Source organism: Schistocerca nitens, chromosome 4 (assembly GCF_023898315.1).
Source record: "Schistocerca nitens isolate TAMUIC-IGC-003100 chromosome 4, iqSchNite1.1, whole genome shotgun sequence".
Classification (NCBI taxonomy): Eukaryota; Metazoa; Arthropoda; class Insecta; order Orthoptera; family Acrididae; genus Schistocerca; species Schistocerca nitens.
This window is the reverse complement of record NC_064617.1, coordinates 613853289-613869505: the sequence shown is the minus strand read 5'-3', so window position 1 is coordinate 613869505 and position 16217 is coordinate 613853289. Positions and strand designations below refer to the sequence as shown.

The 16217-nt window shown below is 45.7% G+C and overlaps 1 protein-coding gene across 1 annotated transcript in view; it reads left to right on the top strand.

Moving 5' to 3' along the window:
* The window catches only part of LOC126252471 (uncharacterized), a 751218-nt gene that overhangs the window by 663661 nt on the left and 71340 nt on the right, over window positions 1–16217 (top strand). The window contains exon 7 of the mRNA XM_049953366.1: window positions 3618–3829. Within this exon, the coding sequence (XP_049809323.1) occupies window positions 3618–3829 (212 nt within the window). The remainder of the gene's footprint in view (window positions 1–3617; window positions 3830–16217) is intronic.

Sequence of the window (16217 nt, the reverse complement as noted above, 5' to 3'; positions counted from 1 at the left end):
TACTTGCTCCGGACACTGCGAGAGGGCTGTACAAGCAATGATCACACGCACGGCACAGCGGACACACCAGGAACCGCGGTGTTGGCCGTCGAATGGCGCTAGCTGCGCAGCATTTGTGCACCGCCGCCGTCAGTGTCAGCCAGTTTGCCGTGGCATACGGAGCTCCATCGCAGTCTTTAACACTGGTAGCATGCCGCGACAGCGTGGACGTGAACCGTATGTGCAGTTGACGGACTTTGAGCGAGGGCGTATAGTGGGCATGCGGGAGGCCGGGTGGACGTACCGCCGAATTGCTCAACACGTGGGGCGTGAGGTCTCCACAGTACATCGATGTTGTCGCCAGTGGTCGGCGGAAGGTGCACGTGCCCGTCGACCTGGGACCGGACCGCAGCGACGCACGGATGCACGCCAAGACCGTAGGATCCTACGCAGTGCCGTAGGGGACCGCACCACTACTTCCCAGCAAATTAGGGACACTGTTGCTCCTGGGGTATCGGCGAGGACCATTCGCAACCGTCTCCATGAAGCTGGGCTACGGTCCCGCACACCGTTAGGCCGTCTTCCGCTCACGCCCCAACATCGTGCAGCCCGCCTCCAGTGGTGTCGCGACAGTCGTGAATGGAGGGACGAATGGAGACGTGTCGTCTTCAGCGATGAGAGTCGCTTCTGCCTTGGTGCCAATGATGGTCGTATGCGTGTTTGGCGCCGTGCAGGTGAGCGCCACAATCAGGACTGCATACGACCGAGGCACACAGGGCCAACACCCGGCATCATGGTGTGGGGAGCGATCTCCTACACTGGCCGTACACCACTGGTGATCGTCGAGGGGACACTGAATAGTGCACGGTACATCCAAACCGTCATCGAACCCATCATTCTACCATTCCTAGACCGGCAAGGGAACGTGCTGTTCCAACAGGACAATGCACGTCCGCATGTATCCCGTGCCACCCAACGTGCTCTAGAAGGTGTAAGTCAACTACCCTGGCCAGCAAGATCTCCGGATCCGTCCCCCATTGAGCATGTTTGGGACTGGATGAAGCGTCGTCTCACGCGGTCTGCACGTCCAGCACGAACGCTGGTCCAACTGAGGCGCCAGGTGGAAATGGCATGGCAAGCCGTTCCACAGGACTACATCCAGCATCTCTACGATCGTCTCCATGGGAGAATAGCAGCCAGCATTGCTGCGAAAGGTGGATATACACTGTACTAGTGCCGACATTGTGCATGCTCTGTTGCCTGTGTCTATGTGCCTGTGGTTCTGTCAGTGTGATCATGTGATGTATCTGACCCCAGGAATGTGTCAATAAAGTTTCCCCTTCCTGGGACAATGAATTCACGGTGTTCTTATTTCAATTTCCAGGAGTGTATAAAAATGCAACATGTTATTTCGTAAGCAAACAATTACAGAAAAAGACGTAACCAAACATTCGTTTGTACATCTGTATCACTGACTACGTTACACGCTTTTGTCGCTGCTAGGAACTGGCTTTCAAATGAGCATGTTGCCGGGAGTAATGAACAGTTCATGATAGCTATCGTTTATTCCTCTGTACATTCACTTATAACAGATTCGTACGGAGAGCCACACCTTATTCCTGAAATGATGCTGTTTGAACCTGCGGAGGAGATCCGAGACTTTTCTAACGGATACAGTTGGAGAAAACAGAACCTTTTTCACATATTAGTTTACTGAAGTTTAAGTCCGGTTTCGGTATTCCATCCACCTTCAGATCAAAAGATGAGAAAATATAAATGAAAACCACGTGAATACGTCTATAACACAAGGAAAAAAGTAAAAGCTTTACCGATCAGCATCGACAGTTATCCTGTTGGATGCATGTTCACATTTTTTGTACATGAAATAAGTCAATTTTCATGTTTTACAAATCAGTTGATACTTTTTCTGTTTATACTTTCTCATTTTTAGTAATAATGTCTGGAAAGCCGGAAGGGGTCTTGAAGTCTGATAAATTAATGAGACATAGACGCTGATTTCTATAAAGTAATCCCCACCTTATTATTTCGGATCTTCGCATATCAACTACTGTGTGATGTGTATTCAGTGATATCTATGTCGACGTTGTCACTTCTCGTCTGCCTGAAAGCTCATCGGAAGGCGCCAGCCAGATTATCAGATGATTGATATGTGCTTGCCATAGTTCTAACCTGATCGATTCGGCTGGCTCCGTCAGATCTTGGCTCGAGTTCATAAAACATCTCCTCTACCTGTAGCGTTGGCGGGCGTGTTGGTGGTCACATATTGGATGTACCTCGGAGATGGAAATTTCTAAGTTGTACATTCCAGGTGGTTATTTCACGACTGATGCCCGCTAGGACATATACCTTTTCAGGTCTTATTGAAGGCTACGTCCACTTGCCTAGCACGACAGAGTAGCACAAATCTAACGAGCTGGTTTTGATTGTCCGTGGGTGATCACCCCAGGTGGCACCCGTCATCTTTCGGATGATATTGTTTCTAGGCGTAACCTTATGCTTTGTATTGTAGCATAGTTTCCTACACACGAGTCTCTTGTTTTGTGTCAGTCACAGGTATTTTGGTGTGGGGCAGGGTTCTAACTGGGTTGCTTCCCAATCAGTTTGCTGAGTTCCTGACGCTTGTTTGTTGCTTACAGTTATTGCAGGATTCGAAACCATCAACATGAGTGACAGCACAACCATTTCATGTCATATTATGTAAATTTAAGGTAGAGGAGGGAGAAAGGAAAGGAAAGGGAAGGAAATATTTATGTCAGCTGCATCGGGACTTACTGCGGAATCAGCGTCGTCGAGTAAAAATGTGTGCCGGACCCGGATCCGAACCTAGGATCTCGTGCACACTGACAGTTGCGTCAACTACTGCGGTATGCTGACTCAGTGTTTATCGCAAATGCGCAGAATATCTCGGCACGCCGGACGACTCACATTCTCGCCTAACGCAACCATTCATGTCCTCCATGCTCGCTGCTTTGGGATTCCTGCACGGAAGTTGTTGGATTTATTGCCCACCATCAATTTACACAACATGTATCACAGCTGCTGCTTCTGTATGGTGTCTATTCCTTCGGACATCTTCGAAAGAACAGACACAACGCATTCATATAATTGATTCGCCTCGATGAGCAATGAATCCACCGCCTTCAGTGTTGATGCTCAATAACGTTCGACCTTATGCGGGAATCCCAAAGTATTGGGCATAGAGGATATGTACGGGGACTGTGGTTAGGTGACGCCATGGGGGAATTGGTTCAAATGGTTCAAATGGCTCTGAGCACTATGGGACTTAACTTCTGAGGTCATCAGTCCCCTAGAACTTATAACTACTTAAACCTAACTAACCTAAGGACATCACAAACATCCATGCCCGAGGCAGGATTCGAACCTGCGACCATAGCGGTCTCGCGGTTCCAAACTGTAGCGCCTAGAACCGCTCGGCCACACTGGCCGGCAGGGGAATTGGTATCGGCCGGGATGCGCAGTTGCCGAAATAACAGACATCACGCATTCATACATTTCAAGTGACTTGACTGATGTATGCAGCCATCTGTGATCTAGAGAAGCTTCCGCGTATATCTGCGGCAGGTACGCTAAAGCGTGTGTTTGGTGTTGTTTGGCAGGGCGGCGCTGGCGTCGTGGGTGATGATGAACCTGCTGCTGGTGGTGGTCCCGCGGTACGGCGCCTACGCCATGACGGTGACGGGCGTCCTGATGGCCGCGTCGGCGCTCACCTACTGGCTGCTGCTGCCCGCCGCCCCCCTCTGCGTGCAGTTCGAGGCGGGCGCGCTGCACTTCGAGTTCGGGTGGTGCTTCTGGGTGGTCATCATCGCCGGTGAGTGCCCTTTTCGCAAAAATATGCTCTTCTTATCACAGTACCAATACGATTCGCCAACTGCCTTGCCGCAGTGGTTACACCGCTTCCCATCAGATAACCGAAGTTACGCGCTGTCGGTCTGGGATAGCACTTGGATGGGTGACCATCCAGTCTTCCGGGCGCTGTTGGCAAGCGGGGTGCACTCAGCCCTTGTGAGACAAACTGAGGTGCTACATGATTGAGAAGTAGCGACTCCGGTCTCGGAAACTGAGAGAGTGGGGTGCTGACCACATGCCCCTCCATATCCGCATCCAGTGAGGCCTATGGGCTGAGTATGACACGGCTGCCGGCCGGTACCGTTGGGCCTTCATGGCCTGTTCGCGAGGAGTTAATACGATTCGGCTCATAATGAGTTCACGCGTAAATTGAACCTACCGATACCGGACGTTGGTTTGACCAGTAACGTAATTACGATGTAGTGTATGTCGTCATCAGCTCACAAAAACAAAGGGAGTAGAACACGGACAGTATTTATTTTGCGCCTGTATTGTTTTTATAATGAAACTGGTGGTAACAGACTAATCTGTAGTGAAGCTCGAGGACTAGGTGGAAAGATAACAGTCTGATTGTGAATTGCCGAATCCAAAAACGCGATGTTGTGTAATTGTTGTTATTGTGTGTATGTCACTCACACTGGAATCTTAATTACGTCACCGATCAAATTTGCGTCCGGTATCGCTAGGTTCAATCGACCCTCGGACATCAGTGAGTCGTTTATATCAGCCATTTTGATAATGTATTTGGTCAAAGCCGACAGGAGGAATTGAAGGCTTCATCCATCACGATATCTGTCTACGCCAACCAGCATGTATTGCACAAACATTCGTCTTGCGAGACACAACTCGTACTTTTCTCTCATGATATCCTGAAAGTTATAGATAAAGGTAGATGCAATATGTCATAATTTCCGAAAAGCTCTTAACTCAGTACCACACCAGCGCTTATTGAGGGAAGTATGATCATACGGGGTATCAAATGAAATTTATGACGGTACTGGGGATTTCTTGGTTGGGAAGAGGTAGCAGAGAGCTATCGGCAGATGCAGAAGTAACTTCAGCTGTGCCCTCAGGCATCAGTGGCGGGAACCCTTGCTGTCCATGTTGTATATTGATGGCCTGAAGCCGGCCGCAGTGGCCTAGCGGTTCTAGGAGCTTCAGCCCGGAACCGAGTTGCTGCTACGGTCGCAGGTTCGAATCCTGCCCCGGGCATGGATGTGTGTGATGTCCTTAAGTAGTTCTATGTCTAGTGGACTGATGACCTCAGATGTTAAGTCCCATAGTGCTTAGAGCCATCTGAATCATTTTTGATGGCCTGAAAGAAAATTTTAACGGTCACTTCAGACTTTTTGGAGACGATGCAATTATCTATAATCATATACTATCTGAAAAAAAAACTGCGCAAACGCCCTGCGATAGCTGAATAAGCGTCTGTTGTTCACGACCTGGAAAACATTTTAGTGAATAAGTGTAAATTGAAGGTGGAGGGGGGAAGAAAGGAAAGGAAAGTGAAGGGATTACTGACGTCAGCTGCATCGGGACTTTACGCGAAATCAACAGCAACGAATGAGAATGTGTACCGCACTGGGATTCGAACCCAGGATTTTCTGCTTACTCGGCAGATGCGTTAATCACTGCGCCATCCGGGACACAGCTGCACGAAGTATCTCATCGCCGATCCACATTCCCACCGAGCGCCACCTACACGTAGTCTCTTGTCCATTTCCTCCACGCCCGCTACTCAGACATTACCGCAGGATGTCGGTCGTATTTGTGCGTCCACACTGAAGACGGTGGTTCCGTTCCCCATCTAGACGATCAATTATACGATATATATGAATACTTGGTGAATGTTCTTTCTGCCATGTCCGACAGAACGGACACCATGCATTCATAGAACTGTATATTGCGACATTAATTGTCTTCTGATACTTCCATAAAAACGGATATACATTATATTGTCGGAATCTTGTCGTAACCAGAGTCAGTAGCAATAAACATGAGTATATGCGATTTAATTGTTACTAGGACGTTCAGTCGATACCAACAAGCATTCCTATAGCAGTCCGGTCTCACAAGGGGAGTCCGCCAATTGTGAAATTCAGATTCGATTCATACTGCGCATAATAAAAGCTCATGGCCAGAGGTGTAATGTGGCAAAGCACCAAGATGCACTTCTCAGCCGTTGTCGAGAAAATCGACAGTTAAAAGAAACCGTTGCGGTGAAATACTCTCTACGATATATTACTCCCTACAGCGTCGTGGCGCAGCGGTAAGCGCTCGGGTACGTAATCAGAATGTCGCCGGATCGAATCTCGCGCCATGTAACTTTTTTTTTTAGTATTCGTTTATTGTAATTCACACACACACACACACACACACACACACATATATATATATATATATATATATATATATATATATATATAATTCCCGGCAACCAGTTGCAACAATTATGCATATAATAAGTTGTTGAAAGTCGTTTGTCGTGGAAAAACTGGCGACTTCGAACATGATTATGTTTTCCGCAAATAAAGTTGTATTTCACTAATGTTATTAATTGTCTTCATAACGTTTACACGTGTAGTTAACGGAAGACGTAGAAACGATATTCCGAAATGAATACGTATAGTGTAAGTCAAACGTTCGAATTAGAGTAGAGACCCCACGATATATATATATATACACTCCTGGAAATGGAAAAAAGAACACATTGAAACCGGTGTGTCAGACCCACCATACTTGCTCCGGACACTGCGAGAGGGCTGTACAAGCAATGATCACACGCACGGCACAGCGGACACACCAGGAACCGCGGTGTTGGCCGTCGAATGGCGCTAGCTGCGCAGCATTTGTGCACCGCCGCCGTCAGTGTCAGCCAGTTTGCCGTGGCATACGGAGCTCCATCGCAGTCTTTAACACTGGTAGCATGCCGCGACAGCGTGGACGTGAACCGTATGTGCAGTTGACGGACTTTGAGCGAGGGCGTATAGTGGGCATGCGGGAGGCCGGGTGGACGTACCGCCGAATTGCTCAACACGTGGGGCGTGAGGTCTCCACAGTACATCGATGTTGTCGCCAGTGGTCGGCGGAAGGTGCACGTGCCCGTCGACCTGGGACCGGACCGCAGCGACGCACGGATGCACGCCAAGACCGTAGGATCCTACGCAGTGCCGTAGGGGACCGCACCACCACTTCCCAGCAAATTAGGGACACTGTTGCTCCTGGGGTATCGGCGAGGACCATTCGCAACCGTCTCCATGAAGCTGGGCTACGGTCCCGCACACCGTTAGGCCGTCTTCCGCTCACGCCCCAACATCGTGCAGCCCGCCTCCAGTGGTGTCGCGACAGGCGTGAATGGAGGGACGAATGGAGACGTGTCGTCTTCAGCGATGAGAGTCGCTTCTGCCTTGGTGCCAATGATGGTCGTATGCATGTTTGACGCCGTGCAGGTGAGCGCCACAATCAGGACTGCATACGATCGAGGCACACAGGGCCAACACCCGGCATCACGGTGTGGGGAGCGATCTCCTACACTGGCCGTACTGGTGATCGTCGAGGGGACACTGAATAGTGCACGGTACATCCAAACCGTCATCGAACCCATCGTTCTACCATTCCTAGACCGGCAAGGGAACTTGCTGTTCCAACAGGACAATGCACGTCCGCATGTATCCCGTGCCACCCAACGTGCTCTAGAAGGTGTAAGTCAACTACCCTGGCCAGCAAGATCTCCGGATCTGTCCCCCATTGAGCATGTTTGGGACTGGATGAAGCGTCGTCTCACGCGGTCTGCACGTCCGGCACGAACGCTGGTCCAACTGAGGCGCCAGGTGGAAATGGCATGGCAAGCCGTTCCACAGGACTACATCCAGCATCTCTACGATCGTCTCCATGGGAGAATAGCAGACTGCATTGCTGCGAAAGGTGGATATACACTGTACTAGTGCCGACATTATGCATGCTCTGTTGCCTGTGTCTATGTGCCTGTGGTTCTGTCAGTGTGATCATGTGATGTATCTGACCACACAAACAAACACAAACATACACACAAAATTGAAGCTTTCGCAACAAACTGTTGCCTCATCAAGAAAAAGAAAAAGGTTGCATGGCGCGAAATTCGATCCAGCGACCTTCGGATTACGAACCCATGCGCTTACCGCTGTGCTACGACGCTGTAGGAAGTTATAAATCGTAGAAAGTATTTCACCGCAACGGTTTCTTTTAACTGTAGATTTTCTCGACAACGGCTAAGAAGTGCATCTTGGTTGTTTGCCACATGACACCTCTGGCCATGAGCTTTTATTATGCGCAGTATGAATCAAATCCGAATTTCACAATTGGCGGCCTCCCCTTGTCAGTACAACTAGTCTGTTCTGCGTGTTAAAGGTTTATTACGCTTTTCTTTTACTCATTGTCGTTGTTCTGTACGTTGTTATTAACTGATATTTTAACATTCAAACAGATACAGTCGTTTCATTGACTCAGTAGTAACACGTGTGGTCTCATCTCGACAAAGCCATCACCATATTCCCTTCCTGAGGATACTATAGGCCTACACGCTGTACTGAGAGCCTAATGCTTCATGTCTGAAGGACCTTCGCTTGGATATGGCATGAAATGGAACACAGTTACCGGAAAGCTTCAATAGAAACATACAGAAATGAGACTGGGTATCAATACTAAATATATTACTTACGCAAGTGCAAGTAACTAGTGAATTCAACGTGCCCAAACAGTGGATACGTTTCCTGCACCGACCACTTTTCTTTTGGGCAGCATTCCTGCAGTGACATCCTCTTTTATGTCAACTTCTTATCTCTGATATATGAAGACGGTATCTGTTCTTTCGGACATGTCCGAAAGAACAGATGCCATCTTCATATATAGATAAGGCTAACTGGCCCATTGACCTCCTTCTTCTGTGTTTGATGCACACGCATTGCCCAAACTCTTACGGGACTCGGTAAGATTGTGTGCCGCGAGTAATGAGTGTAATAGGTAGGGGCGCTATGAATGTAGTGTGTGGACATTAAGTAGGGAATGTGGGCCTCACGGGGAGCGTGCAAGGGATAAAATCCCTGCAGTCGCACTGTCCTCTATGCCCTCGATGGCTTAGATGGATAGAGCGTCTGCCATGTAAGCAGCAGATCCCGGGTTCGAGTCCTGGTCGGGGCACAAATTTTCAAGTGTCCCCGTTGATGAATATCAATGCTTGTCGACAGCTTAGGGTCTTGATTTAATTATCTTCTCATTCTAAGAGATCTGCTTAGTCACCGATGGTATCTATTCTTTTGGACATGTCCGAACAGATACCATCTTCATATATAGTTAAGGCTAACCAGCCATTGACATCCTTCTTCTGTGCTTGATGCACACGCATTGCCCGAACTCTTACGGGACTCGGTAAGATTGTCTGCCTTGAGTAATGAGTGTAATGGGTAGGGGCACTACGAATTTAGTGTGTGGACATTAAATTGGAAATGTGGATCTCACGGGGAGCGTGCAAGGGATAAAATCCCTGCAGTCGCACTGTCCTCTGTGCCCTCGGTGGCTCAGATGGATAGAGCGTCTGTCGTGTAAACTGTAGATCCCGGGTTCGAGTCCTGGTCGGGGCACACATTTTCAACTGTCCCCGTTGATTTACATCAACGCCTGTCGACAGCCTAGGGCCTTGATTTAATTATCATTTCATTCTTATCTCTGAGTATTACTTTCGTCCAAGCCAATGTTCTCAACTAATAATTGGACATATTTGTCACTGTCTTCCCCACAGTTCTACAGTTCTCCAACCTCTACAGCTCCCTCCAATATCATGTAACTTACTGCTGTCTTAACATATGTCGTATTACCCTGTGCCTACTTCTTACAGCGCCGTCCACACATTCTTCTGTAGCATCACACTTCAAACGGTTCGATTCACTTTTTTCTGGTTTTCGCACAGCCTGTGATTCACTCTCATTCAATGCTACGCTTCATACGTACTATCGCAGTAACTGCTTCCCCAAATCATGGCCAATATTTTATCAGGAATGCCCTCTCGGTCCGTGCTAGTCTGCACGAGAGCAGATCGCTCTAATTTGCGAGACCGTGGCAGTCATTTGCAACATGACAGGTATTTTCTTGAGCTTGCGCCAATAATTTGTCCGACTGTGTCAACACTGTAGCTATGTTGGAGGAAGGATTTTCGAGAATTTGCTTTACATGTTAGCTGAGAAAAAAAGTGTTTAAATGTATGTTTTTTTTTCCTGCTATTGCATCTTATAGCACCACATATCTAGTTTCCTACCGCAGTGCTGGTTCTGCAGTACACATTTTCATATTGACAAATTATTGGCTTTACGGTATTTTTAGCTCAGTTTATACAATAGTCAAGCTTTACATAGTAAACATCACATAAAAATCCTGTATAACTTACTTAGCCATGGACAGGAATTTAAAATTTGTCAACATCGTAGAGTATCTTCAGCTAATTTATTTAATAATACGCTCTTTAGTACAACAGACATTAGCTTGAGCAAACTGGTTTAAATGCACACACTTACGTGCATTTGTGGCTCGTTGGCTGTTGTTTTATGTTCTTAGATGCACAACAGTGCATATTCGACCGATGGTTGTCTAGAAAATTTTACGTTATTGAGCCTCCCCTACCCTGCTGTGAAATTATTAACTGGCTCTTTCTATCCACGTTGCAGAAGGACCCACCGTTTGTTGGGCAAACCGAAACAAATCACTGCGGTATGCGGTATTTTTCTTCACACACACAAAGCATTGCAATAGGTAAAATTTACGTAACATAAATAAATACTACAACTGACAGGGCATAGAAATCTGACCTTCGAGATTTATAGTTATTCATAGGTCCATCGAATTATACAGTTACACCTGGTTGATTTGGTTTGAACGCTTATCGAAGTAAATACATTGGCATGATACGAGTTTTGCGGTGAAATGTTGTTACTTGCTGCGCAGTGGGTAGTGTTTCATTCCATCCTGTGGTACCCTTATGAGCCGCCTTTTCCAATACGTCGCGTACTTGCTGCCTTCTGGAGACGATCCGCGTAACCTCCGACGTCAGTATCAAGAGAAGCCGTCTTCTTAAATTCGCGGAGCTGGGGGGCCTTTCATACCGTGCAGTACAGGTGAGCGTCGGCGGTAATCAAGTGCTCTCCCGGAAAGGAGCAGTGCTTCATTTGGTCGGTTCCCCAAATTCGATTGAAGGCGGCCGTGATTGCCGGCTGGCGGCGGTGTTTGCGCTACCTGCGTGCAGCGGAGCGGTGTCCGGCCGGTCGTTGCGAGCTACGTGTAAGAATTCTGGCCGGCAAAGCTGATTGGCATAATACGGCCCGGCGCCCCGCGACGGCAGCCTGCCGCCAGAACCGTTGCGTAAGGCGCGGAGCCACACCGGCAGCCGCCATAACCGGCCGGATTCCTGCGGGCACCACTTCCCCTCTGCCGTATTATGTATTTCCATATGTGCCGCACTGCCTTGCAGTCTTACACATTTTCTCTTTATTACAGCTGTGAAGAAACTCTAATTTACTGTTTTAGGGACCTTTTCTCTCTCGCGTCAGCTTCTGACAACCTCCCCGTGCTGTCAGACTTAATCTCTTCTGTACTGGTATTGTAATCCTCGAGACGCTGAAAAGGGAAAATTGTCTTATTGATGATGCTTTCGGCGTTTACCTGTTAATTAATTTACTTCTGGATACACTGTCGAAATAACGGCTTTTGTCGCCGTTGTCAAGTGATTCTGCAATTAATATATACATTTCATCATTTGTACTTCACTACAACTTCGGAATTATCGCTATGGAAAGTCACACCGAAAGTACTGTTAAAGAAGAATGTCCTTTCGTTTGTTTGTTTGTTTGTAATTCGTATAAATATACAGTTTTATTCCGATCTTGATGAAATTTTGCACACTTTACCCGCAAGGCGAAAGGAAGATAAAATTTTGTAATCTGACTTGAAACATGTATGTGTGTAATATATAAAGTGGGAAGGTTGTTACCGAAAACGCACGTGCGAGCGATACACATACACACACTCGCACACACTCAGAAAGAGAGAGAGAGAGGGAGAGAGAGAGAGAGAGAGAGAGAGAGAAATGAGAGAAAAGTTACCAAACATGTCGGAAAGTACTTGACCGATTTACTTCAAATTTGTAATGCAGGTGAAACAATGAGGGAAAAATTACATGCCTAACAAAGAAATATACCGTGGTAAACTGACTGTAGTTCCTACCGCAAGAATAAATTACAGTGGCAATACCCGTCTTGGATATAGTGCAATAAGAAAAATGGCTCTGAGCACTATACGACTTAACTTCTGAGGTCATCAATCGCCTAGAACTTAGAACTAATTAAGCCTAACTAACCTAAGGACATCACACACATCCATGCCCGAGGCAGGATTCGAACCTGCGACCGTAGCGGTCGCTCGGATCCAGACTGTAGCGCCTAGAACCGCACGGCCACTCCGGCCGGCATAGTGCAATAAGACGTCACTAGATCGCGGGACCAGCAAAAGCTAGAGAATTTGACAGAAACATGGTTGCAAACTCTTATTTATTGATTAAGTACCGTTGTTACATGTGACATATATCCTATAAGATACTTTAATCCGTGTTTCACCGTAATTTTTATTATAGAAATCCACAGTGCCATGCAAACGCTAAGGCAGGTCGTGGATGAAATACCAACAAAAGTCAACAGATCGCGGGCCGATCAAAAGATCGAACAGAACCGGAGATATCCCGAACTGTGACGTAAATTGTTCGAACAGTTCGAGTCGTGCTCAACCACAATCCTACTTGAAACAGTGAAAACAGCTGAAACAATAGAAGACGAGTTCTCCAAAAACACAATGAGATACTTAGCGCAAAATGTAACAACAGCTGATGCAACTAATCATCTTTTCGTACATATGAATATGTATTCATTCATCGCATTACCGTGACGTCCAGTGATTCATATGTCCTTCTATTTAAAATGATGCCAGTTTTCCATACGGCTTGCATTCGCTATGAGTATCGACAAGGCATAGGGCCTATCAGTTTGTGTGGCAGGTACTAAACATCACGGGCAACACCGGGCACTGCAACTATTATTCAGTATTTGATGGTGCAAGCAGTGTCATCATACGCCACGTACATGTTGTGTCAGAGTACGATGTGAAAATGTCATGTAGGTTGATAACAATTTGACACAAGTATCAAAGATAATTGCAAAGTCCGTATATGAACTTTACTAATAGCCTCATGCTAACGACAAAAAACAGCATCGTTTTTCTTTCAGTAATGGCGGCAGTAGCAAATGCGAACCACGAAAATAATGACAACATATTAAGTAGTAACCCGTAAGCTAATCCCTTGAAAGCCTATACAGCTGTATTTTTGTCTATGGAGAGCATATTCCTATTACTGGCTATATATTACAGTAAATTAACCAGTGGCTGCAGTTTTTTAAATCAAGTTGAAAGTAAGCAGTACTTCTGTACTTGTGTTATCCACTACGTGAATTACACTGAAGTTTTGGCTATAACAAAAAAATTATATATTCGACTTTAAAACGAGACGACTTGTGTGTTGTATCTTTAATAATATTTTTTTCGTAGAACAAATTAACACATTCGAGACAACCAGACATTTTTCAGATAGAATCTCGTTCCTATGGTCAGGAGTCACACAAATAACAATTATGAAACTTGATCCAGGGTTGTGGAAAACTAGAAGTTGATCTTAATACCAGAAAAATGAAGCCAAATTGATCAGAATGTTTCAGTACAGTCAGAGACGCTGAGAAGGGATTTACTGGCAGAAGCACTAAGCCATAGAAGGTATGAGAAGACGAATAATAATATTACGCAGTCAGTTAAAACATTAATTGCAGTAACTTATAATAACTATACAAATTATTCGTATATTTGACTATTGAGACATGTAAAACATGAACGGGCTCCCAGCCACTGAGGAAATTAGGGAGGCGATAAATATCAGATAGCACGTAACTGTAATGAACATTATCTCGTTAAGCGACTCACTGAATGGTTCAAATGGCTCTGAGCACTATGGGACTTAACATCTGTGGTCATCAGTCCCCTAGAACTTAGAACTACTTAAACCTAACTAACTTAAGGACATCACACACATCCATGCCCGAGGCAGGATTCGAACCTGCGACCGTAGCGGTCACGCGGTTCCAGACTGAAGCGCCTAGAACCTCACAGCCACACTGGCCGGCACTCACTGAATGGAAAGGAAAGGAATGGAATGGATTTTTAGCCATCGACTTTAATTGTTAGTTATTGTCGGCCTCTTACCAATTTCAGCAGTTATGCGCGTCAGCTACCACTTCGAAATGGCAGGAGTTCAAGCCACCGAGACGTCCAATCACCAATTTACGGCTGGTGAACATGAAACCTACAAGCAGTCTTACCCACAGTCAGTGTAAAAACACATTAAAAGTAGTAGCTGAACGAGAGTACTGACCATTCCGAGTCAACTGCAATAAAATAAACTATCATATCACAGGCAGTCGTCTAAATGATAATAATTTTCGTAAATGCACGTTGAGACGTAGCTGGTACTAAGACATTTTGTTTTATTACAGTAGACTCACACAGGGCAATGTTCCGCTTTTAAAGCGTATTTACACCATTTGTTTGTGTGGCTACTTGTCGTAAGTTTTATGTCCGATCGCCATGGCTAGTAGTTGGAGAGGTTGGTGGCTTGTGCTCACGAATGTCAACTACCGCACTGAAATGGCATAATAGCCAGAATTGGCCAGTAGTGGAAAACTAGCGAACTGTGAATGGGAAATCAGACAACAGTACTAGAAACAATTGTCCAAGCACTTCGATTTCCGCTGCGGAATATGCATGCCTTGTATGGTCCAGATCTATATATTTCAAAAAAGCCAATACAAGCCTAAAAGACAAACACGGGTTAACAACAGGATGTGTGAAACCTACACCACTTGGGAAATTATATAAAGCGCACGGATTCTCAGATTCTGAATACCGAAGAATTGTACATGAGGATACAAAACACTCAGACATTAAATGAGCGCCACCCGTTACATTGTGCTTCTTGCAGACCTAGCAGACTTAAATCCCGCAGGGGATTTCTTAGCACTAGGGTAAATAAGAAGAACAAACCTGCTTCAGAAGGGATTACATCAAGCTAGAAGATTTGGAGAACACTGAATCGCATCAGAAAGGGAGTAGTGCCAGTCAAACAAAATCTAATTAAATTGGGTCTCAAAGACGCAATGACAATAAATGAAATTGTGGTGAAATCCAGGACTTGGAAGGTCTCGTACAATGTCCCAACTGCCCCACGAGACGTACTCTTGGCAACCTACGACTTGACATGAAAGAAGCACAGGAAGTGACCCGAAATTGCGCTGAGAAAATTTCGGATAAATCTTTCGTGCTCGGGAAAGAAGAGAGGAAAGTGGAAAAATGAATAATAATTACTGTAGAAGTGGAAATATTGTCGTCAGAAAAATTTTATGGGGCTGTGGTACTTACACGAAGAAGCGTAATCGAAAAAAGAACGATTTACATTTTTCTGGACCCGCTGCGTAGTAGATGTCTTTTGAGGACATTGAATAATTATAATACCAAGTACGCTGCTAACAAGGGGACCATACGAACTTCACCTCACCGTTTGGTTCATATTAACAGGGTGTGTATGGCACGACTAGGGCTGTAACATACATAAACAGGAAGACACAACGCTCAGCCGTTTTCCAGTACGTCGAGTTTTAAAATCTTGGGCCCGCTCATATACTTTGTACGGTAGGTATTCGGCATAGAACTCTTACCCGAACGAGTAAGGGCCCCGTTTCATAAGAGCGAAGTTTCTGTATCAAATGACGTTGCCGGTTTTTTTCACTACTACGCGATTCTAACAAATTTATTATGGCCATGCGAACTATCTATATTTATTGATTCGTTTAGTATTTCCCCTAATCTTTATCCTCAAAACGAGAACTTTCAATCGTATCTGTATAGACAGCTGGATTATCTGTCAAATAAGGTGGATATGAAAACCATCAGATGTATGTATAAATTTATAATGATATTAATTTAATAATCACCTTTAAAATTAGAAACAATGTACCAAAATTATGTGTCATTTGCTTACAAGTAACCTGATGATGGCAATTTAGCCGAAATAGGCCTGTTGTAAAATCAGAGCAATGAAACTTAGCAGCGTACTGGGAATTATGAATTATAATTATACAGTGCCCTTACAAAAAAGAACGATTTCTTAGTCGACAGATAATGGAAATTAATAGGGCTGTTGGATTATCCACAAAGAGGAGAAGAGAAGTCGGGAG